Source organism: Pteropus vampyrus, unplaced genomic scaffold (genome assembly GCF_000151845.1).
Source record: "Pteropus vampyrus isolate Shadow unplaced genomic scaffold, Pvam_2.0 Scaffold1, whole genome shotgun sequence".
Taxonomy (NCBI): domain Eukaryota; kingdom Metazoa; phylum Chordata; class Mammalia; order Chiroptera; family Pteropodidae; genus Pteropus; species Pteropus vampyrus.
Genome location: NW_011888782.1, coordinates 31,997,295 through 32,023,355, shown reverse-complemented (window position 1 = coordinate 32,023,355; position 26,061 = coordinate 31,997,295). Strand labels below are relative to the sequence as shown.

The following is a 26,061-nucleotide window of genomic DNA, read 5'->3' as shown; positions in this document are numbered from 1 at the left end:
GAAAGGACAGTCTCTTCAATAAATAGTGTTAGGAAAACTGGACAGCCACATGCAAAAGAATGAAACTAAACTACTATATTATACCATACCCAAAAATTAGCTCACAATGGATTAAAGATTTGAAGGTAGGACCCAAAACTATAAAACTCCTAGAAGAAAACATAGGTGGTAAGCTCCTTGTCAGTGGTCTTAGTGATGATTTTTGTATCTGACTCCAAAACCAAAGACAACAAAAGCAAAAATAAACAAGTGGGACTACATCAAACTAAAACGTTTCTGCATAGCAAAGGAAATCATCAATGAAATGAAAAGGCCGTTGACTAAAATGGGAGAAAATATTTGCAAATCATATATCTGATAGCGGGTTAATATCCAAAATACACAAAGAACTCATACAACTCAATAACAACAAATCCAATTTAAAAAATGGGCAAAGGAACTGAATGGACACTTTTCCAAAAAAGACATTCAGATGGCTAATAGATACATGAAAAGATCACTTAATCATCAGGGAAATGCAAATCAAAACCACAATGAAATATTACCTCATGGCTATTAGAATGGCTGTTAAAAAGACAAGAATTAACAAATGTTGACAAAGATGTAAAGAAAACGCTTGTGTACTGTTGGTGGGAATATAAATTGTTGCAACTTCTAAGGAAAACAGTGTGAAATTTCCTCATAAAAATAGAACTACCATTTGATCCAGCAATTCCATTCTGGATATTTATGCAGTGAAAACGAAAACAATAATTCAAAAAGATATATGCACCCATGTTCACTGCAGCATTATTTTCAATAGCCAAGATATGGAAACAACCTAAATGTCTTATCAATGGATAAATGGATAAAGATGATGTGAGATACACACACACACAAATGGAATACTATTCCGCCACAAAAATGAATGAAATCCTGCCATTTGCAACAACATGGGTGGACCTTGAGGACATTATACTAGGGGTAATAAGTCCGAGAAAGACAAATACCGTATGATCTCACTTACATGTGGAATTTAAAATAACAAAAAACCAAGCTCATATCGTGGAGACTGGTGGTTACCAGAGGTGCAGTGGGGGAAGAAAGAGTTGAAGGAGGTCAAAAGGTACAAACTTCCAGTTCTGAGTCACGAGGATGTAATGTACAATATGGTGACTATAGTTAATAATACTGTATTACATATTTGAAAGTTACTGAGAGTGGATCTTTAAAGTCTTCATCACAAGAAAAAAACTTTGTAACTATGGTGACAGATATTAACTAGACTTATTATGATCATTTTGCAGTATATACAAATATTGAATCATCATGTTGTACACCTGAAACTAATATATGCCAATTATACCTCCATACAAACAAACAAAAACAACTTTTAGTCCAGGAAATAAAAAGCAAAATAGTAGATATGGTGAAATTTTTAGAATTATAAAGGAAATAGAACAGATAATGTGGACCATCAGATTTAGAATACCACAAGAGGCTGGGGGAAGAGAGGAAAGGTAGGACAAATTAAGACTTTGTTTCATACATGGAACTCAAGAGTTTTGTAAACAATCTTTTAAATTAGATGAATTCAGATCTATGCTACCTCTAAAGTAAGGATGAATATGATTTTTTCTTTTCTTTTCACAGTGCTGTGACCTATTCTGGAATCCATCTGTTGAGATGCTTTATAGCGAATATAACAGGAAATCTTAAGACTAATGGCACCTAGTTTAGCTGAAGACTCAAAACTTTTTATGCCAACTGGAGTTAAACACCTAGAATGTCAACATTGTTTTAAATGTTGTATGTATAATTTGCAGAGGATCACTTCAGCTTTCAAACCCATATCTTCTCAAAGTAAGAATGAATTTGTGCCTGGGAGAAAAAATGGTTTATAAATGATACAATTATGTTGTTCATTAGAAACAGGTACTAGTAGTTTTTCTTATTTTAACAAACTGACAAATGGCCATGCCACCCTGAACATGCCCAATCTCATCTGATCTCGGAAGCTAAGCAGAGTCGGGCCTAGTTAGTACTTGGATGGGAGACCACCTAAGAATACCAGGTGCTGTAGGCATTTAAAAAAAAAAAAAAACCTGACAAGAGCAACATATAGAAGTCCATAGGATGAAAACCTATTTACTACTATGTAGAGAAGGGTTTGCCATATTATTGGGCTGTCTTTTAAAGAATGTCTATTATGTATATTTTTTAAATATTAAAATGGAGGAGGTAAAAAGGGAGCTACTTTTCTATTAAGCACTGATAGGTAAGTTGAAGATAAATGCTCCTATGTATAGGCATATGTAGGAGCATTTTTTGTGTCCTTATCTGAATATAAATCAATTCTTGATGAAATTTCAGTCCATGCTGGAAACACAAATAAATTCAGGCTGGGATCAGTTGCCCTCGGGTGAACACAGGATTCAGAATCAGAAGACCAGAATTCAAGTTCCAGTTCTATTATTTTTTTGTATGTTGGACCTTGGGCAAATTACTTGATTTCTCTGGGCTTCATTTGTAACTCTGACCTCACAAGCTATGAAGATTAAAGTGGTATTATATGTGAAAAGGACATTTGCATCTTCGTAAAGTGAAACCAACCCAAGAATACAGCAAATTCACAGGTATTTATCACAGAAAACATCTTATGGAGGAAGTAACATTTTCTCTAGTGAAAGACAAAAAACAAAACTAGTTTTAGCTGAAAAAACTTACGAAGGGGGACAAAATAATTGATGGGACTTAGAATCGGTACATTAAGATTCAGAATGGAAAGATAATGCCTTACTTTGAACTAAAGTTAATAAAAAAGATTTTTCTGAAGATGTTACTGACCTATTCATACAAGTGATTTAGCCTTTCAAAGTGAGGCCAAATAATAAAAGGTTATAAGCAATAAAAAATTAAGGCTGTAAAATAACTTCGTGGCTTTTTTAGAAAATTCAATTTTGAATATATTTTCAGTTGTTTTGTAGCAGACAGAGCTAGTCTATTCTATCCAGCAGTGTTTTAAGCTTTAAAAAATGCTGAGGAAAAAATACAATATATACTAGGATACTTTTTTCTGCAAATCTATATAAAACATAAAACAAGGCTACAACCTACTTAAATAGAAGCTTAACGTAATTCTAGTAAGCTAGAATATTTGATATATAACTTTAAACTTCACATCATTATTTGAAAATACATAAGATTTACGCTCTCAGAACAATTGTACAAGCAACAAATATCAGATGATAACATCAGCACCAAATTATAAATTTATGTTTAGCCTTATTCCTGGATCTACTTTGTGTCTGCTAGCTTTATTTTTCCATTTAACTTTCTCACCTACTTCTACTTTGTTATTCTGTTGTATTTCATGTATAACTGTGAGTCACCTTATATCCTTTTTGGAATCAATCACTTGTACCCTATAAATAAATAAACCAGAAAAAAAAAACAAATTTTAGAGAATTCCTGAAGCATTTTAATATGCCCTTCCATGAGATAAGATGAACAAAGTAATGGTTGTGATCAATCCCTGGTAATATAATTAGTGGCTAAACTTTTTAGTTCCTTTGATGATCAATTCTAATATATAAGCAAGACAGCACAACCATTAGAAACTACAAACCTTGACATTCAGAAGTGGACTTACCTACAACAAAGCCAGTAAGGCCAAAGTGGCCTTTTAGGTGTTTCCTTACTACTCCCCACCTTTATTCCCCATTTACCTTAAGGCACAGAGTAGGTTTTTGCAAGCCTAATTATTCAAGTCTAATTCCCTGGTAAGTCATGAAATTATTCAGTTTTTCAGGGACCTACCAGCTTTAACCAAGGAATTACATCTGCTTTTCAAGGGCAGAATATGGTAAGAGTTTTCATCAATACCCGGCATATAGTCAAAGTCAAAATTTGACTAATAGTCAAATACTTGTCAATTAAATGACACAAAGCTACTATAAATGTTTATTGAACGGAAATGAACTGCTGTACATTGTTGCACTAAATCAACTCCTCTCTGAGTCCAAATGGTACTTATAGATCTTTCCAGATCTCAGGAGTTCCACTTAAAACAGCAGAACACTGGACTAGTTTGCTAATCATTTAAAAGTCTCACATATGAGCATCTAAACGCCCATTAAAGCAAAAATATCATCAATGTCATTTATCTCCTTAATGGTTTCTGATGTATTATGTTTATTTATTTGCATCATTGTCCTCAAATCAGTTTCATTTTCTTTGCTTCCTGTAAGAGTTTCATGACTTTGTTTCTCATTACTTTGTATGACAGGATTTGAAACTCTGCTACTCAAGAGTTGATTACTGTTAGGATGGAGATTAGTTCTATGAACTGCATGGTGTGATAGTCTCTGTTTACTGGTATCTGTAGCATTTTGAGTCCCATGAGGAGACTGCTGCATTTCCTTTAAAAGAGTCGACTGCAGCTTTCTCTGTGGTTTTCTCTGTCTCAGTAAAAATTTGCTCTGTGATCTTCTTTGTCTCAGATGATGCTTTGAAGTTTTGCTACCTAAGCCACGAAGAAGGCAGTTGCAAATAGATGTTTTTAGGCACTCTAGTTTCTTGGGCAAACTTTAAAAGACAGAGAGAAAGGAAAAATCTTGAGACTTTTAAAATGCAGAAAACAGTCTTAAAAACGTTTAATATGTCTCCTTTTTACCAACTTCCAACAGAAAATGTACAATTTATCTAAGAGTCCTATGCCTGTGTACAAACCCAGAATCATAATGAAAAATAAGGATATAGGAGCTTCAACCCAAATCTGCATTTTCAGAGCACAACTTCCCTCATGCAGTAGGCAAATGTGTCCTCATTATGTTCCCAAAGTAAAGTAGCTCCTACAACTGCCTGCCAAGGCAGCCGAATGGTGAGATACCTCCATACTTTAGGGCCAGAACTTTTCCCTGATAACTGCTAATCTGTTCATAATGCAATAGGAATGGAACTGGGAAAGGATGTATCACAAATAGAAAAAAAATCTGCAAGGGCGCATTAGTCCATTTCTGGATAAACAACTTCCCATTGTAGCAGGAAATGAATAAGTTGAATGGAATAACAGTGAAGGAGTTTATGTAAGAATGAGAAGACACGGCTTCTGGCCCAAACTGACTGTCTTGAGCTAACCAATTTGTGATTTACCTATCATCTTCAAGTTTGGGAATTCAGAACTCAAATAGCTGATTATTTTCGGTGTTTTGCTTTTGAATAGGGTACATGCCACAAAGTATATTAGTACCTTGCTAAATGCCCCACTGTTAATGATCATCAGATTTCAAAAGATTAGCATGAGTCTGTGCTTCCTACCCCAATACCCTCTCCTCTTCCTTTTTAAACAAATATAGAACTTGTGGAATCCCATTATAATGTTAGTAATTCATTATCTCTGTTTCCAAACTGTTTTCTTAATAGAAGCAGTAATTTTTAAGGAGGAAGAAGGTAGGTGTATCTCCCAATTGAAATGGAAATAGAATGAAAACAGAAGAATCAGAGGATCCGTACGAAGTTCTAGGTCTCCAACACCCTGAGCAAAATCATTTCCTTATCTGTAACTGTGGACATTAAGTAAATTAAAAATATACTAAAATATATTACTGAAACAGCAAGGCAAGACAGTATGAAAGAGGACTATTTTCTGGGTTACATAGTAATGGTTTAAACAAATACCAGTTTGTTATCCTTCTCATTGACTTTTAATGATTATTATCTCTTCCTCATTTACCCCCGACTTTAAACCTAGAACAACTCCACCTCAGGCTGAGTTTCCACTCTGAGCCAGATCCCTTTTAGATGGCTACCGACCTTTAGTGGGGACCCCAATGTAAAAACTTTTCCACAAATTATTCGTTAGGAATACTTAACTTCTTCCACAGCTTTTAATCAAAACTTGTAAAAAAAAAAAAAAAAAACCTGACTATATATTAGTTTTATTTGTTAAAATGGGAGTATCTTTTCCATACATTTTAAAAGAAAATTTAACAAATTTTAGACAGTAAAATTGCTTCATCCATGGGAACCATTATAAAGCCCTAAACAGATATTTGTCTGTAACTATAGATAAGAAATTATGCTGGATGCACAGAATATTTCTTGAAGGATACATAAAAAACTGGTCCGAATGACACCTCTATGAAGAAAGAATAAGGACCTTTATAGCCATTTGTGGATGAAATTGTTACCATGGGCATCTATTATTTTTTCAATAAAAATGTAAAACCCTAAAGTGTCTAACTTCATGTAATGTTTTCAAGCAATACCGACTGGCTCACAATCAAAAATGACCATCCTTAAGCAGTTCTATGAACACAGGAATCACAGGAAAGGAAAAAATCAATACATGGTGAGTGTAGCTCCCATGAAGGAACATTACCTGACCCTAGAGTCTGGTGTGTGCCATTATAGGAGGCAAGTACCTTCTGCTTCTGCTGTCACTTATCTTGCTGCACTAAAGCTGTGGGCAGACTGGCTGTCTTTCCTACTAAAGCTAGAAATCTGTGAAAATTAAGTCTGTCTTACAGATGGTTTTATCCCCAGATACTCCTCATGCTTCTGAATGAATGGATGGAATGGTGAGTAAAAATCCAATTAACCAAGTTTACCTGTTTCCTCCCAATGACAGCTTTGCCCAACAAAATCAATTAAGAGTGGGTCTCATTTTTAGCATCCTTCAGGCTACTAACATCCCATTTTTAAGAAAGCTGACTTGAATAAATATATACTTTTGCCTTAAATGATAGCAGGAAAAGGAATATAATTTTTGTAATATACTTACCTATAACCTTGAGCTTCCACATGTTTAAGCCGGTTACTTTTAAGAAGTTTGTTGCCCAGAAAGGAAGCCTGAGCCTTGAGTTTTTTGCTCCTGCACCACAGAATCGCCATTTGAATTTCTTCAGAGAGTTGTATGAAAGTCTCAGCCTCTTGAAATCTTTGCACAAAACTTTGGGCACAAGGAGTTCCTGTCGCTTTCTGAGAAGAATTTTTGGTTGCCTTTAGTTGGGATTTAGGACATTTAAACTCAGAGCTGGCCTCCTGAAATAATGTAAAGGTGAAAAAATATATTGGATTTGTTACTGACTTGTAAATATATGACAACAAAGAAAAGTTGACTCACAGACTATCAAAATTTTTAAAAGAAGAAAAATTTTTTTAGCTCACTGTGCTTTCCTTTTGTCCTAAAAAACTTATTTATCCACGTTCCTAACACAAGATTCGTTTCTCTGTGTGCTACAAAAGATCCTGTCTATAGTTGAATTCAGTTGTACACAGGAAACAATATAAATATTCTAACACATCTCTATTTAACCTATACATAGGAATAAAACTCCACATAATTAAATATTGGTCAAAGCCTATCTGGTAGGAAAAAATTACTGAAGAGCCCTATTCCTCTGTACTACTGGACTACCACCACATTTTTTTCACTTATTTCTATACCCTGAGTTACCTTCCTCAATGAAGAGTCATAAATGTTACTGAAAACACGTGAAGACAGGGATGATTGCCGAACATATGTTTAAAATGCTTAACTGAGCACCATTTCCAATTCTATTCATTTCCAATTCTGTGGCACCTTTGTCTCTTCAACCCATCTTTCTGTATCAAGTTTGAATTTTACCAACTTTTACTGTTTATGAAAATATGCCACCTACTAGGTGGACTTCCATCCTTCATTCGAGGGTTAGCCTTCTTCCAAATGTCCTACCCTCGAGAACATAAAAAAGTAATAGATAATATAAAAGTAGAGACCTATCAATACTTTATGTTGGTGATCAATAAAAGAAGTCTGTCCTAAAAGCCAGCTAAGTGCATTAGTGCTGATTGCTAAAAACGTGGTAGTCATGACTAGTCATGATAAGAGGGACACTGACCAACCAGCTTCAAAACTAGGAAAAGGTGGATGGACTACAGAAGTTTCAAGGGTCACAGAGAGCCATAGTTCTTAAAACAAAGTTGGCAAAACTATCTTGGGGAGTGGTGTAATAGTAAAGAACAAAGACTATGAAACCAAACTGCCTGCACTCAAATCCCAGCTCTGCCTTGTATTTGCTGTGTGCCCTGAGGAAGTTCATTGGCTTTATATGCCTCAATTTTTTCATCTGAAATATGTAAACAATAATAATAGCACCTGTCTCACAGGGCTTTTGTGAGGATTATGTGAGTTAATGCATATAAGTGTTTCAAACAATGCCTAGCAGAGTAAATGCAACGGAAGTACGTATTAGCTATTATTATAATCATCATCATCAATTATTCCTCCATCTGGAACTCATGAATTAGACAGAATATAAATGCAAACTGGAATCCTTGTAAACGTTCAAGAAAGTACTCTGACTTATTAGAATGATTAAGAGTTCTTAAGAAAAATGGAAGAAATAAATCATGCAGGATAACAGAAAAAAACAATTTTGAGAAGACAGAGGGTAACACAAGTCAACTAGTTACCAGATGAAAGAAGGTGACAGTGACATACTTATCTGCTGTTAGGTCCAGAACAAACAGAATTTACAGACACTAAGAAGAATCATGTTAAAGCTTGAACCTTGACAGGAAGAAAGAAATGGAAGCCTCATGACAAAGGATGAGGATGAGGATGATGATGAAAGTAGCTAATAACATCTAATACCAATTAAGTGTCTACCATACTCTTGACTCTGTGCCAAACACTTTACATGCATTAAAATTGGCAGAACCCATGAAGTACATTCTATTATTAGGAAATAGAGGTATGGACAGGTCAAGAAACTTACATAAGGTCACAAAGTACAAACCTAAGCCAGGACTCAAACCATTTCTGTCTGACTGCAAAGCCCATACTCTTAAGCTACAGTACAATCCACACCTGTGACAGATCCTAGGGTCACTTTAAAATTTTAGCAAAATTCTTAGTGAAATGTTTCTGAAGGCATTCTATTAACTGGGTACATTTGAATCCCTTGGGAGTGCTTCCATTCATTCATTCAAAAGCTCAGACAGAACTAAGATGGCACTAAGCTTAGAGCTCGAGATAAAAATAGAAAATTCAATCTCTGTCCTTGGTTAAATGGCATCTAAAAATTAGCAGAAATCATAAGCTATAGTAACCCAAACCTGAATAGCTTTGTGTTTCAGCTGTTTGCAGAAAGCCCTCAGATCAAATTCTGTTGACTTTTCTGTGGAGATGGAAAGATCACAGTTATAAAAATTTAGACATACTATTTTCAAATCAACAAATTCTTAGGTGCATAACATCACTTCTTGCCAAATTACTACTAAAGAAATAAAGGGAATTAAGCAAGCAAAGAACTATGAAGCAGCAACAGAAACAACCTTAAATGCTCAAGCTTTGAAAACACAGGTATTACATACCTCTCTAAAGATGATCAATGGGAGTTAAAATTAAGGAGATGCAGGATTTCTTTCTACACACTGCATAATTATATTATAATTTCAAAAATTTTTAAGAGTATGTGCCATATAAAAGCATATTACCTTTGAAGATTTTCTTATTCTTTACTGGTTGTCCAAGATCCACACTATTCTGTACATTGATCTTCATTTGTTTAGCTTTTTTGGAAATTCTAAGTAAAGTTTCTTCACTGCACCTTAGTGATTGCTCTTTTGTTAAAAACAGCTTATTTAGTAATTTAGTTACTCCTTTAGCTGCAAAATCTGTAGGCATTTTTTTCTTAAATAGCTCACAATACGGCTGTCCTAAAAATTCAGCAATATCAGAAGGAAAAGTAAAATCTTTGAAGTAAGGCAATGGTTGAATCCTAGAGACCTCTTGAAGCAATCCAAACAATGGTCCATATAAAGAAATCAGCCTTTTTAAAACACCTTTATAGAGAACCCTAGAGAAAGAAACAGGAGCTCATGAACCAGCCAGTAATTACAATTTGCAGATTATACAATAACTACAACATTCAAAGCTGAAAATAAATGCCTATCATCTGCCACTATAGATTAAAAAAAAAAACACTATAATACATATTTGCAAATAGCCAGAGTAGTCTAGCCCTAACAGAAAAATCCAAGTAGAGTATGTTACTTAAAACCAAATAGAGTACTACACAGAAAGCTGTCTCAAAAGATGTGCATCAAAATTTTAAACGCAGTTTTATCTAGGTGGTGAGATCTTAGGCAGTTCAGGTTCTTCACATTTTTCTATTTTAAAAAAATTCTTAAGCAACATATTATTGTTGTAATCGGCAAAAATCAAAGCTATTTTCATCACAGAAAATAATAATGAATGTTTGACATTTTAAAATAATATGAGTGGTGATTCTAACATTATTACCCCAGACTAAAGATAAGCAGAATAAAAAACAAGATGATTGGAAACAGTATTTGAGATATCCAGGCTAAGATTTCAAAGCAAGGTTTTTAATCTCCAAAGACAGAATTTTATGTGTTTGTTTTCTAGTTTTAATTCAAATTACAGATAATTATCCCAATTGTCTAAAATGGCCCAGAACAAAGATGGGCAGATTCCAAGTCCAATTATTCATCAGATAAGTTTCATAATATAAAAGATACAAAAGAAGGTTATCTTTGGTTTGCAACTATTATCAGTGTTCTTTATATCAACTACACCTCAAAAAGCAGTGGTGTTTCAGGTGGAAGAATCTAGAGCACATAAAGAAGGGCGTTGCCATGAAAAATTACAAATCTACAGGCAGGAAGAATCATGAGATACAGCCTGTCCAGAAACACCCTCATTTTAAATGGGCTGTTTGCTATATAATTACAGCAACCATTTTTTTATTATTCTTGTTGCTAATCCTACAAATTCATTTACTTAATTCTTTAATAACTATCAACACATAGCCCCAAATAAACTCTAATCAAATGTAGAAAGAGAATTCCCGCATCTTCATCATCCCATGGGAAAACAAATATGAAAACTACTAATGAGAAACCTAAGGTGAGTTAAAGAGATGAAAAAGAAATGAAGGATTTCTAAGGTATGTACATACATACCATAATCTGCTCACCAGCCCAACCATCACAAGGTTTAAAATAATGAATTCTTGCAAACCTAGATGTTTCACAGTCAAGCTGAAGAATCAAGTTAAAGTTGCAAAACAAAACCTAAGTCATTTCAATTTTGTAAATTATATTTATGACAAAACTAGATTGGAAGTAGAGATAATTTTCTTGAAGGAATTAAAGTCTTGAAGGAATATATACTCTGCTAGAGCTCTCATTATTAAATTTAGTTTCTAACATTAAGAGTTTCTAGCTATCAATGCCCTTAGGATAATACATACTAGATAGAGACAGGCAATCTCTGGCAATGATTGTATAAGACAATTCCGGGAAAAAGGAGGTCAAGAGCAAAATTTTAAGAATTCTCATAAGTTATAACTCTTACAGACCCCTTAGCTTTCTAAGAGAAATACTAAATTTATCCAAACAATTCCAATTCAGAAGAAGGTATTTCAGTTGATTCAAGGATACAGAAATGTCTTGCAGCAACAGTCTAACAAACGAAGTAACAATTTGCAGGCTCCCAAAATCTTCATCAGCACCAGTTCCAAAACTGGTTGGCTGGGGACGACACATGCTTTGGTAGGTACAGGCTGATTTTCACTTGATAAAAATAGAAAAGTACATTACTTTCATTATTAAATATAAATCACTGATATAGCAGTTTTCAAGTGCAGATGGGCTATAAGCTCAAGGTAGTTATGCTCAATAATGACTCAGTTGATCAACACAGATGTTTCAATATAATCTATCATGACCCCACATTTCAAGTCATGCCAGTACCTCCTGCAAGCCCACAAAGGGAGATGACCACAAATACCAGATGTCCCTTATTAAAACAAAATTTGTGCAACTAAAGTATAATTAGTTATATTCCAACACTAAGCAGAGTAAAGTCCAAAGGGAGAGCACAGCAAGACACCAAGTTCCCAGCTCATCACCAAGCAACTGGACCACTTACTTGGAAGAAAACAACTCAGACAAATCTTGAATTGAACCCTCCAAATTCATGTTTTTCAAACGTTTTAAACATTGTTCAACCTGAAAGGGGAAGAATATTTCAAATTTGTACGTATATGATATAGATAAAGCCACTGATGTAACCAGGAAAGCAAAGAGATCCAAAATTCCAAAGTATCAAAATAGACTGAATACCACAGAATACCGTTTTTTAAGGGTAAAGAAATCCATAACCCAGAGCAATTGCTTCTGGTTAAAATTTTGAAATTTATCCAGCCAAAAGAAATTTTATCAAGTCAGGTTATGACTAAGAATTTAATATCTGTGATGCTATAAAGCAGACCAAAGTATAAGATTATTATCGAGATTATAATTTTTCTGAAGCAACATGACTTCTAATAGAGAAACTATTTAAAAAGATATAAATTAACTACTAAATTTTAACAACCTGTAAGTGCTACAGAGATGAGGAAAGTGATGTTTATTCACTTTATAAATGCATATTGAACACTTATACATGCAAGGCATGCTGGGAAATCAAATAGTACATAAGACACTTCCCAATCTCTAATTGCTAAAAATCTAGTAAACAATTAGTTTAAAAGACATATTTAAATACTAAAATAAAAAGATATGCCCTATTTAAAATTACAGTCCCCTCAGCACTTCCTCCTTCTTTGCTGTATTTTTCTCCATAGCACTTCTTATTACCATCTGACATTTGACTGACTGACAACTGACTGATTGCCTTTTTCTTCTCAACTATAAGCTCCATGAGGGCAATATATTTTGTCTATTTTATCCACCACTGTGACTCAGTACTGAGTGTTGAGTAGGCACTCAATAGCATTTTTTTATCAAAAAAAAAGGGGGGGGGGAGTAAGAGCCATCCATAAAACGTGGTAACAATTCTGTAGTCCTCAGGAAATACTACACAAAGGGTGTACATGGGACTGCTTCTAGACTGAAGGATGTGAAGATCTGGATGGCCACTGATACTGGCAAAGACAGTATCTTGCTAGAGCTACATAAATGCTACTAGAAATTCAGTTATGGATTCTCTCTTAACAGCATAGTTTTCAGAGCAATGGAGGCAACAATCCCTAAATTCTCGGAGGTCAGCTCCTTATCTTTATCATTTTTCAATTCTGGATACCATCTTCTGAGAGAGGTATTGACAAACCAAGATGGTAAAGCAAAAAAATTTGAGAAGTTTATGAAGGAAGAGAGAACATGGAGGAACAACAGTCTTCATCTACTCAAAGTACAGTCAGTCACACAGAAGAGGAATCAAGACTATTTTCTGTGCTCCATTTGGGAGAACATGACAGTGAAGCTAATTCCAGTACCTAGCTTTTGAAGGTAGAAAAAATAAATCTCAAAGTAGATGAAAGTTTTCTATAAACTATGATACGTTAAGCAGATATAAGGTAGTAGTAGTAATGATAGTTGCAGCAGCAGCATGAGACATGTTCTCTATTCTAAGGGATGGTAGGGAACATAAAATATGTACGCAAATACCTGTACCACGATGTAGACTGTGCAAAATGCCGTAAGAGAAACATAAAGGGAGGTCCAAATAATCAAGAATCATAAAAAGAGGAGTTCAGCTTTACTAATCAGAAAAATGCAACTTAAAATGAGATTACCATAACATACAATTATGTTACTCCTCAGGAAGAAATTATTACTGCTAGGTAGCCTTGAAGATGGGACTTAGAGGATGAGAAAGTCTTTAACTGACAGAGATGGAGGGGCTGGGCATTCTTAACATATAGAACCAGCTGAGCAAAGCTCAGGTAAGGGAATGAATGTGGTGAGCAGGGGACTCTATTCTCAGGTTGCCTGGAGTATAAAGCAGATGAAAGATGAGAGAGAAGCCTGAGCTAAGGAAAATTGAAGAGGACAGATCATGGAGGATCTTGTAAGCTTAGCTAAGAAGTTTGATCTTTATTCAGAAGACAGTGAAGAACCACTAAAAATCAAAGCTCTGTTTTAGGATGATTAATCTGATTTGGGTTTACAGAATATGCCAGAGTGTGGGAAAGGTTGGAGGAGGGAAGATCAGTTAGGATAGCAAGACAACTAACAGTAGATAATGTCTAAAAAGGAAAATGCAGCCAGAAGTAAAAGAAGGGACTAGATGCAGAGAAAGTTTTGACTGATCAACTGACTGGATGGCAGAGCTACATAAAAGAAAGAAGCAGAGAAAATGGAACACACCGTTTTTCTGACTGGATAATTATTCACAATTACCCAGGAGAAATATGTTCAATCTGAGATAAGTTTGGTTTTGAAGTAAAAGATTCAAAAGGAGATAAAAGGTGCCTAGAAAAAATTCAGGAGAAGACCATGATCTCAGACTTTTCTCTGATGAAGAAATCGTCATCTCTTTTTCTTTAATGGGAGCTGAAAATTAACCAGAGAGCATGAACCTGTAGGGTTAGAGATTATGTCTTTTTTACCCCTGTATACTCAGCACCAAGCAAAATGTCTGACAAATAGAAAGTTACCAAAAATACTTGCAGAATTAATAAAGTGAATCAATGAATGTGCATATGAAGAATCCAGCTTAGGAGGCTCTGCTCTGTGGTGCAGTCCCTAAGCTGCAGGGTCCAGTTTTGTCTTGCATTCCGAAAATTACATGAAACCACTTTACACACTCTAATATATTACCAATTTGATTATATACCCCACAATAAATAAATCACAACTTTGTTTTTTCTTTTTTTTTATGATTGTAGGATTTTGATTATGCCCAGGAAATTATCTCTTAATTCAACACTTCGTCTTGGTCAAAACACTGTGTCCTTGAACTAAGCAAACACACTGTAATTTATTATAGATTGTGTATAATGCAGAAAACTTTTCATAAAATTACCCACTAGAAACAAGATAGAAAGAATTAAGCATAGTTCTTTTCTAAAAAAATAAATGTTCTTTGAAATACTTTAAAAAAAATGAAATCTCATATGCAACTATGGACTAAAGACCTGTAAGTCACAAGTAATTTACTGAGTTTCCATAAATAACAAAATATTAAGTGGTAGTATGATCTCCATCTTCATCAAGTAAAATGTTGAATCTTAAAAACAGGGCTTCCTCCTTACCTGTTTGAGGGCCAAATGGGGCTTGTGGCGACCCATTCTGTTGTGATTGCTGTAAAGAACTGCGCATAACACATCTGTTTCTGCATCTAAGGTTTGGCTCTTCAGCGACAGTGTAACAAGACAGCATTCTTTAATAACAGCTGCAATACAAAGGTCTAAAGCAGAGAGGTTTAGTAAGACTTAATATGCATTTCTACATTAAGTATATTATATAAAAATACACTGAAAGAAGTATCTTTCCTTATTTGTTTTAAAGGACTCAAGGACAAATTAACAAAATCAGCCTCAACTGTTAAGGACATAATTAATGATTCTAAGTATGTAAGAAGTTGGAAAACGATGACAGATGATACAAAGTCTGGAAATCAAGACAATACCTGTTAAACAAGTATGTATATCATTATATCACATTTTATATCATGATTTAAATAATCTTTTACATGAATATTTGGCAGTCATTTGGTGTACACTTATACTCTATATAGATACCTTGAAGGTTTTGCACATGCTTTATACTTCTCTGAATCCCCATTTTTGTTATGCACATAAGCAAGGCAGAATGGATACATTCATACTCTTAAAAGTCAAAGACACTGTATTTAGATACCACTTTAAGATATGTTCAGAGAAACCGGCATGGCAACTGGAAATTATATTACTTGATGAATGCCTGACTGAACACGAGGTACTCAGCAGTAGATAACAGCTTCCAAGTTGGAAAAGCTGTGAAGTAGAAAATGGAGTTAATGTGTTCTGTATGGCTCTAAGGCTTGCACTAGCATCCTAGTGGAACACAAAGGTAGATTTCTATACAACATGGAGAACTTTCTTTTGTCCCAACTACGTGAAGCAAGAAATGGGCTGCCTTGGAAATGGGGAGTGAGTTGGTGAATGTCCACACCTAATAGGAATCTTGTTAAGGAATTTTTGAATACAGGAAGAAGAAAATCTGTAAACTGTGTAGGATGGATGGATAGATGGAGAAGAGGATGTGATGATTAGATAGCTTATAAGCATTTAATATTAATAATAACCATCATTTAAGTGTTTATTTACCATATCGGGCACTGTTCCAAATGCTTTACCTATAACATTAACTCTTTCATTATTCAAAATAGCTCTGTGAAGCTATTTGAAAATGAGCTGAGGCACAAGAAGGTTAGACAATGACAATTCCCGGCAAAAGGAAGAGCTAGGATTCAAACCCAGCCAATCTGGCTCCTGAGTCAAGCGCCTTACTACTACGCCCTAATGCCTGAATAAACGGCAATACCATCAAAATACTTTAAGAGCACTCCATCCCTAAATGACATCATTAGATCCTCCCAACAACCGGTGATGTAGGGAGAACTAACCCCATTTTGCAAATGAGGAACCGGAAAGATCGCAGTTTAAGTCCAGAGTGCCTAGGTGACTCCTCGCAGCTCCCTAGAGGCAGAAGTCGGGAGGCTGACTGAAGGTAAACAGTCCTCAGTGCCCTGAGCGAGCACAAGGTGCCCAAGCAGCACTTTTCCCTGACGCCGGCTGCTTCCGCCTCTCTCCGCACTCTCCGTGCGGGGCCAGGCTCTGGGCCTTGCTCGCTCCAGCCAGGCCCGGCGGTAGGCTCAGTAAGTTCAAGGAAGGGCTGCGCTGCCACAGGCCCTCCAAGATTCCCAGGCAAATTCTGGAGCGCAGCCCCTCCGGGGCCATCCAGCACCCAGCCCGGCGCCCCGCGGCCTCAGGAAGTCCCGCCCCCCGCGCACGTGCACCGCCCCGGCCCGACATCACCTCCGAAAACCGTCTGCTCCGGTCGCGCGCGCGGGGTACCTCACCCACCCAAGGCCGCGCCGGGGTCCTGTACAGTCACTGCGCTGCGGCTCCCCGGCCTAGGGATCCTCACGCGGTTCCAAGGCTCTGGGCCCGGCAGCACCACAGCCATCAGGAGAGGCCGGGGAGGGACGGGGCAAGGCGGAGGCGGACGAGACCAGTGAAGCCTCACCGGAGGTGGAGGAGGGCAAGGGGCGGGGCCGGGGAGGGGGCGGGGCCGTCACGGAATCGCGGACCGAATGCTGTGAACTGGGAGGGAGCCAGGTGATCGTCCGGCATCTGGTAACCAAAACCTGCACGTGTGTCAGAATCTCTTGGGAGAATTTTAGGGGAGAGCCTCACCCCAGTACTACTCAATCAGAATCTAGAACAGGGCGAGGAATCTGCATTTCCTTTATGCTTCCACCCAGGGGATTCTGAGGCACAACCAAGTTTGAAACTATAGTACTTCAAGGCGTTTTACAGATATGGAAACTGAGGCCCAGAGTTGGGTTGGTGCATGCATCCCCAACTCTGTCTCAGATATTAGGAGAAAAGCAGGAGATGAAATAAAGAGGCTTATGCAAAGTGTAGAATTTGTAACGCAGGAGTAATTTGACATATTCAAGGAAGGCTCCTTTATCTTGAGCAATCGCAAAAGTGCGCGATCATTAAACTTGTAAGTTGGCCGACTTTCAATCCCATCCTCAGTATCTAAGAGAGGACTATATTCCAAGCTCTGCTGATCCTCACCTCATAATCATTTTTCTAATAGTTCATTTATTTTCAGCCAAATTGATGCTACCTTACTTAAGTACTTAAGGCTCCTATGGCAATATATTAGAGAGGCAGTTAGTGGATTTTGGAGACCCACTGCCAAGCTTCTAATTATAATTCTGCCCGTTTACTGGCTCTGTGATCTCAGGAAAGTTACCTAACTCCTCCAAACCTTAGTGTCCCTATAGGTAAAAAGAAGATAATAATAGTCTAGACCTTACAGAGTTGTAAAGTGCTGTAGAACAGTGCCTGGCATACAAACAAACATTTACCAGAATGAATATTGTTGATATTATTTCTAATGTTTAATACAAGTAGCATTGTCTTATCGAAGCACTTCCCATCTCTCTGTGTGCGCTTTGCACTCACTAATTCCTCTACCTGGACCATCCTCTTGAAACAATCTCCCTCAGCTCCAGTGTCATCAACTCTTGGTAATTCTTTCTTAACATTCCATCCACACTCCAGAACTTGAAATAGGGACTCCTTTACGTATACGTGGCCTCTATATTAGCTTCCTGTTGCTGTTGTAACAAATTACTCCAAACCTAGTCATTTAAAACAACTTAGTTATATTACATTTCTGAAGGTCAGAAGTCCAAAATCAATCTCACGACAAGTCAGCAGGGCCGGTTCCTCCTGGAGGCTCCAGTGGAGAAATTACTCCCTTGCTTTTTCCAGCATCTAGAAGCCACCTGAATTTCCTGGCTCATGTCTCCATCCTCCATTTTCAAAGTCAGTAGTGCAACATTTTCCAGTCTCCCTCCACCCTCTCTCAACCTTCTGCATGCCTCCCTCTTAAAAGGACCTTGGTGATTACATCGAGCCCACCAAAATAACCCAGGATAATCTCCCTATCTCAGAATCTTTAATTACATCTACAAAATCTGTTGTGCAATGTAAGGTAATATATTCACAGATTCTGGGATTAGGATATGGACATTATTGGGAGGCATCATTCAGCTTACCACAGATTCTCTCAGAATTTACCTCGCTGTATTAATTTGTGTGTTCATATGTCTCCTCCAATGGCATGTGAGTTTACTGAAGGTTATACTGCCAGTATAGCTCACTGATATTGTAGAGAGTTTTTGAAGGGTGAATAGGATTTGTTACCATTGGAACGGAGTTCCGGTAACACACACCTCTAGGTCCTTTTCACCGTGAGGGAGAAATGGGTTACAGTAGGGAAGATGGAGAGCTATAACCCCGGAGGAAGGAGAGGTATGCTGTTATATTTGGGGCCGTGATGGGCGCTTCCAAAGGCATTCTTAGGTGATTGGCTCCTGAGGTCATTTTGATTGACACTTGGCTGCTATATAACTCGTTGCCTGGTGCACATGTGCTTACCCAGAACTCAGTCTGTTGTAATTAGATTCATGAACTTCCAGGCGTAAACATAGTATTATAATGAAGCTTAAATTGTAGGGTAGCACCTTTATCACCTTAGGCAAGGGCTCCCCAACCCTGACCACCATCACAAGGATCTTTTAAAAAGCACAAATTAGAGCCCTGCTGAGACCTAATGAATGTGAATTTCCAAAGTGGGGCCTGAAATTTTCTATTTTTAAAAGCTATCCAGGTAATTATAATCAGCTAGGTTTGGGAACCACCAGTCTGTAAGCATCTATAGCCAGATTAGGCCAGCTAAGACTATGACCCACCTGTCCTTTGTCTCTGGGGATGCAGGAGGGATTCTCTAACTACCAATAGGGTATTCTTTGGGTGGTCTCTGGGCTGGGCCCTTATTCCTTTGTTCCCCTGTTGATCATGTCTGACTAGCTGGGAGTATAAAGCTGGGAGTAGTGGTGTCAATCATGGGCAGAATTTGTATTTTATCCTGAAGATTGGTGGTTCCCAAACCTGGCTGATTATAATTACTTGGATAGCTTTTAAAAATAGAATTTTTCAGGCCCCACTTTGGAAATTCATATTCATTAGGTCTGAGTAGAGCTCTAATTTGTGTTTTTTAAAAGCTCCTTGTGATGGTGGTCAGGTTTGGGGAGCCCTTACCTAAGGTGATAAAGGAGACACTGATTCTTAGGCAGGGCAATTTCGGTCACCTTGTGTCAGAGCAAGAGCATGATGGAGAACAGATTTAAAGTTGATGAGGCTAGAGGTAAGAGATTCTATTACAGAAGCTAAAGCAAGACATCATGAGGGCCTGAATTCAAACATTGGCACTAAATGGACAATATGACTTATGTAGATGTCTACTATTGAGATATTTAGGTATCTTGTATGACTTCCAGATTTTTGCCTTGAGTTTGAGAAATGGCGTTCAAAAGTAGAATGGATTTAGGCAGGAATAATGAGATAACTTTTGATATACTGAGTTTGAGGTTGCCTATGGATTGTCCATAAGAATATATACAATTCATCAGGTGAATAAATGGAACTATAACTTAGAGGATGATTGCAAAGGGAGGAAGTAGAGATGGTGAATATAGGACAATATTTTTAGAAGCTTACATGGGAAGGGAAAACAATTTATGTTTAACAGCAAGATGCAGGATCAATCAGGATATTGTTTTATTTTGTTCTGATTTTAAGGATAGTGTATCGGTCAGTGTTCTACCAGTCAAACAGAACTAGTAGGAAATATAAATATAAATATATATATATATATATACACACACACACACACACACACACATATACACATACACACACATACACACATATACATATATGTGTGTGTATGTATCTATATACATACACATGCATGTGTGTGTGTGTGTGTGTGTGTATATATATATATATATATATATATATATATATATATATATATATATCAGGAAAAGCAGGATAGAAACTCTCAGGCAGGAGCTGAACCTACAGTCTACAAGTAGAATTTCTTCTTCCTTCCCGTCTTCAGGGAAATCTCAGTTCTTAAGGCCTTTTAAATGGATTAGATCAGGCTTGCCCAAATTGCCTGGGATAATCTCCCTTATATAAGGTCAACTGATTGTAGCTGATAATAACATCTACAGAATACCTTCACAGCAACCCCTAGAGACTAGCAGTTTAATTGAATAACTGGGTTTCATAGCCTAGCCAAACTAACACATAAAACAGACCATCACAGATAGGAAATTATTTGATCATATGTATAGGCTAAGGGAAAGGAGCCAACAGAGTTAGAGAAGCTAGACATACTAAAGAGATAAAGGGGAAGGAATTGATGGAGTAAGGCCCATGATTCATTCAGCAAAGTTTTTGAACATCAGTGGTTTGCCAGGCACCATGCCAGGTCCCAGAGGACATAGGCAGGGATGGGATCAAGTGCTTAAGCAGAGGGATTAACTTAAAGATTGAAAAGCCTTTATTCTCTGAGCCAAGAAGAAACATAAAGATAGCTTTAGATATGGATGTGTTTGGGGTAGAGTAATGGACAGATGAAGGAACCACAGAAAGAGAGATTCTGTGTTGTCAGTGGATGAGGACTTGTGATCATTACTAAGAGTAGAGAGCAGGGTTCTGGGTGAGCAGTGGATATTTGAAATCAGAGCTTCCTTGACCTGAGGAATATGGGAGAGACATGCGCTGCATACATTAGAGAGAAAATAAGATTTTAGGGCCATGCTTTAAAATTTCCTCATCTGCAAAGAAAGACTGCCACAGACAGAGATGACCATTAACTATATAAAACCTGTCTCATCTCATCAGTAATCAAAGAAGTATATACTAAAATAATTTTGAGGTTCTGTTAAATAGACAAAGAGTAAAAAGCATGGTGTCCCATGTTACTGGGGTTCAGACAAAATTTTAGATAATTTTAGATAAAAATTTTAGGATTTACTGTCATCACGAAAATGGAAAATTATATTCACACCTTTAATCAGTTTTTTTCTAATATTTTGGCAGTGGAATTCCTTTTTTTCCCCACAAAATCTTACGTAGAAATCAAATATCTAAAACAATTAAAAGCAGAATTGCCGTGGACAAGAGTGTATAGTAGAAGGCAGGGCCCTCCCATTAAAGGCTCCTCCCCAGACCTCTAGAGATGGCTCATATGACTCTTGCTAGGAACAATGTGGAACCTACTATTGTAAATAAATAAATATGTATTAATTCAAGCAATTTTTAATGATACAGTAAAGTATTTTTAAAGCAGTTTAGAAAACTATATGTATAGATAATGTGTTCCATGAAAAAATACATATCTACACATTGAGAAAAAGGTCTGGAAGGACCTAAATGAAAGGATTAACAATGGTTATCTTTCTAGCAATCGGATGGGTCCTTTTCTCTTCTGTGAGCTTATTTGTATTTTCTATTTAAAGGAAAGAACTATGTGTTGCTACTTTAATGAGAAAAAAAATTTTAATGACAAAATAGTTTGTAAAAAAGTCTTAGGATTTTGTGTGTGTGTGTGTGTGTGTGTGTGTGTGTGTGTGTGTGCGCGCGCGCGCGCGCGCGCATGTACACCAGAAAAGAGATCAGTTTGGATTAGAATTGTCAGGGAAGCCATAATAGAGAGTAGATTTGATTGAATCTTGAAAGCGAAAAAGTCTTAGGATTTTGTGTGTGTGTGTGTGTGTGTGTGTGTGTGTGTGTGTGTGCGCGCGCGCGCGCGCGCGCATGTACACCAGTACATTCAGAGACAAGTACTTCTGGCTCATCCAGCTGTTGCCTCTCAGCTTCAATCCCCAACTTCTATACTTTGCTCTGTGATGCTGTGGCTGGGATTCAGCAAAACCACATGGTCTTTGCCAGCTGGTAGTTGTACCAACATGGACCACTAGAGGGAGGATGGAAGGTAGGTGAGCAGAGAAAGGACTTGTTCCTTCTTGCTTGCTCCCTTATTTCTACATTGTTGTCCCGCAATACCTCTTCACCCCAGATAAAGGCATTTGGCTCTTGTCCTTGATTCTTTGACACACTTGAAGAACTAGTTGATCCCTCAGAGATACCAGCAGCACCTGGATGCTGTTCTGCCCTCAAAGATCTTGGTCCCAATTCTGCAGATCCCTTCCTTTACAAGTCCAAATACTGATAACTCCGAACTCCGTCCCTTGTTTCCTTAACTCTAAGGTTGTATGTAACTGTTTTTAGCAGTTATTTCTGTTTTACCTCAGTGTTGCATGTCTGCTTTTCAATTCTTAAACATTTATTTAACCGATTCTTTATATTAAATTTTCTCTAGTGAGATACATAATATAATTCTGTTTTACTAATGGACTCTGGCTAATACGATGCTTGGAACAAGAAGTAGGCCTAGGAAACAGCCCCTCAAAATGGGATTATCAGATTGGTTTGGAAATGTCCTTATCTTTGAACACAGTAGTGATCTCCTTTCCAAAGGGAAATGGGATATGAGAAATTATGGTATGCTGTGACATCATGTGACAGTCACCTGAGGTTCATTGTGATGAAATGCCTTCTGAATCCCTAAGGAGACCAGATGACCACTACAGTAGCAGTGATGCTTCTGAGTCCACTGGAGAGCCTACAAAAAATGACAAGCTCAGATCTTTAACTCTTAGCTCAAGTCACAGAGAATCAGAGAGCTTTTTATTTCCTAGAGCTGCAGAGCTGACCCAAAATTTAATTCTATGGGTTGCAGAATTCCAACCTAAATAGAAATCATAAACTCTCAAGTCTTGTATGTGAAAGTCAAGGCATTGATTGGTAAAAGGATTCTGAAAGTTAGAAGAGAAATTATCTTGTTTGGCTTGGGAAAAGTCGAGAATCTCGCAGCAGCCTGCCTTCTTGTTACTTGTGTGAAGTCTGGTGAGACTTGGGTGAAGACCCTATAACAACCTCAAGACCCACCACTTCTCATCACCTCTATAGCTATAACTTAAGTCAGATCTCTGCTCCTGGGGGACATACAAAGTCTGATATAGAGGAAGATAATTTATATTCCAAATGTTGCTAATTTTTATTAACAGAAAATGAATCTTAAGGTTATTAGACTAAAGAGGATGGAATATGAAAAAAAAAACTGAATTAGACCAAATCTTTCAATATGGGTCATCATATGAATTACCAGAGAATCTTGGAATTAAGCGTATCTTTGTTAATTGACACTTGAACTGAGCTATAGCCTATATTCAATGAAAGTAAGATGCTAGAATTTTCCTGGCATAATGTAGAAGGAGGAACCCAAAGGCTCAGCCACTCCCACCTAATTGTATCCTCTGAGAAGTAACTCCCTCTATTGAGGCACTGAGAAATACATTATTGAGGGGCCACCTCACAAAGTTCTAGATGGCTGTCTTCTGGATACTAGGATGATGGTAGAATATACCACTATTGAAATTGGCTCCATGATTTCAGTGGAGATGAAAAACAATAACAACAAAAACCCTCTGAGAGACAATGTTGGTGAATTTACTCTATTGGAAATAGGGACAAAAAATGGTACCCGATTGTTTTGAATAGCAGGGCTCTTTAGTAGTGGCTAATTGATCATAGCGTCAGTAGGAATTGAATAGATTTCAGACTATTAAAATACTGTTTCGTCTATATAACAGGGGCCAGAAACTTATTTTGAGCACCAAAATGGAGAGATATGACTTCTTATTCAATTTCCAGATTTAAGCAAATTCAACAACCTAGACTCCTTTGACAGATGAGAAAGTCAGTACAAAGATGTTCATCACTGTCACTTACAGTAACAAAATTGTGGGAACATATAAATACCCATGTATCAGTTATCTATTGCTAGTTAACCATCAACAACTTAGTGACGAGATAATAATTTTATTGTTTATAGTTCTGTGGGTCAGAAGTTTAGGAAGGGCCTTGCAGGTATGGCTCATTCCTTCTCCACCTGGTGTTGGCTTAGAGACGTACCTGGATCTGGAGGAACCAAGATGGCCTCACTCACAAGTCTGGCATTCCCTCTAGGATAGCTCAAATGGCTGGGCATGAGCTGGGATGGCTGAGTCTCTTTCTTTTTATAGCATTAGCTGGGCTCACACATATGTCTGAGGACTTGGTTTTCCTCCATATGGCTTCTCTCTCCACATGGTATCTCTTCCTCCAGGACCCATATCCCTGTATAGACTCTCTCCAATAGGATAACCTGGACTTCTTTACATGCGAGTTGGGATGCATCCTGAGCAAAAGCAGGTGCTACAAGGCTTCTCAGGGTCTGGGCTGAGAAATCCCTGAATGCCACTTCCATCACCTTTTTTTGGCTTAAATAAATCATAAGAGTAGCCCGGATTCAAGGAATGGGGAAACAGACTCTAGATCTTCTTGGAAAAAGAAGATCTTCGTTGCAATGTGTAAGGACACATTGCAAAGAGACGTGGACACAGGAAGACATGATTCGTTCATTTGGGGCCATTCATTAGAGCTACTACAGTCTAATACACATTTCTTTAAAAAATTGTGGTCCATCCATAGGATGAAAAACAAGGTAGACAAAACTGCTATTACAAACAGACCTAAAAATACATAATGGTTCAAACACAATAGATGTTTATTCTTACCCACATTGTGTTCAATACATGATTGTTCAAAATTTTAGGCTCCTTCAATCCTATGACTTTGAATCTCCCTAGGCCCTTGTCATTATCTTCATCTTGCTGTAAGAAGGGGGAACAGATAACATAAAGGAAGTACACCTGCCTCTTAAAAGTAGTGATTCAGAAATAGCACATATCACATTCACTCATATTTCATGGGCTGCACCCTAACTGCAAAGGAGACCTGGAAATGTAGTCTAGTGCATGCCCAAGAAGAAGGAAGTAGATTTTGGCGAACAGCTAGAAAACCCATATCATATTTTAAAGATATGTCATAGCACAGAGGAATGCTCACATTATATTAAAAGAGATTATCAAACTTTATATATAGTATGACTCCAGGTTGAGGAAGGGGCAAAGGGAAATGTGTATCTGGAGTGAAAATGATGCCATGATATTGATAATAGTTATTTCTGGTTGGTGAGAGTACAGAAGAGTTTTATGTTCTCTTTTCATTTTCAGAATTGTGCTCAATGAATTACAAATTACCTCTATAATATGATAAATGGTATTTTTAAATATTAAAATATCTAAATTATAAACATAAATCACTCTTTTAGCAAGGACCCTTGCTGCCAGCCAATCTTCTATCTGAACTCCCAGAGCCTCATAGAAATGTAAAGAAAAAACATCCATTACTAAGTGACATTATTTTCATCACTCTGTTGTATTTAGAGGCCAACACACAATTTTAATACAGACAATTCCTAATTTAGAAAATCCATTTCTAAGTCCATTTGAAGCTGAATGCATTCTTCCATTAAATTATTGTAAAGGATGATGATAAGAATCCAGAACTAGCCCACCAAACCCACTTTGCTCCACCATACATGACGTCCCTGCCACTGGTTCTATAAGAGGCCAACTATGGACCCCATGATTGTTACAGAAAAGTGCTTTCCACAATCAAATTAAGATAGCAGGAGCACATCTTTCCTCAGCTTGTATCACCCTCATCCCCTAAAAGCCCTGGCAGCCAGAAT

The 26,061-nt window shown here is 37.2% G+C and overlaps 1 protein-coding gene and 1 pseudogene across 6 annotated transcripts; one reads left to right on the top strand and one right to left on the bottom strand.

Annotated features, from left to right (window-relative positions):
- Window positions 1-1,946: 1,946 nt before the first annotated feature.
- On the top strand, window positions 1,947-2,065 carry LOC111736500 (annotated as a pseudogene).
- A 1,849-nt stretch (window positions 2,066-3,914) lies between these two features.
- On the bottom strand, window positions 3,915-17,016 carry NEPRO (nucleolus and neural progenitor protein). Of its 6 annotated transcripts, none has more exons than XM_011379586.2 (9): window positions 16,848-17,016; window positions 15,033-15,187; window positions 11,924-12,003; window positions 11,434-11,565; window positions 10,954-11,031; window positions 9,463-9,824; window positions 9,082-9,143; window positions 6,764-7,023; window positions 3,915-4,566 (listed from the first exon to the last, which is right to left on the bottom strand). In XM_011379586.2, the coding sequence occupies exons 1-9, from the start codon at window positions 16,948-16,950 to the stop codon at window positions 4,104-4,106; spliced, it is 1,695 nt and encodes a 564-aa protein (XP_011377888.1). In that variant the 5' UTR covers window positions 16,951-17,016; the 3' UTR covers window positions 3,915-4,103. The 6 variants fall into 6 exon arrangements, with proteins under 6 accessions (XP_011377888.1, XP_023381207.1, XP_023381249.1 ...); XM_023525439.1 differs by having other exon boundaries at window positions 16,844-16,953; XM_023525481.1 differs by lacking the exons at window positions 10,954-11,031; window positions 11,434-11,565; window positions 11,924-12,003 and having other exon boundaries at window positions 16,848-16,986.
- Between the last annotated feature and the right edge of the window lie 9,045 nt (window positions 17,017-26,061).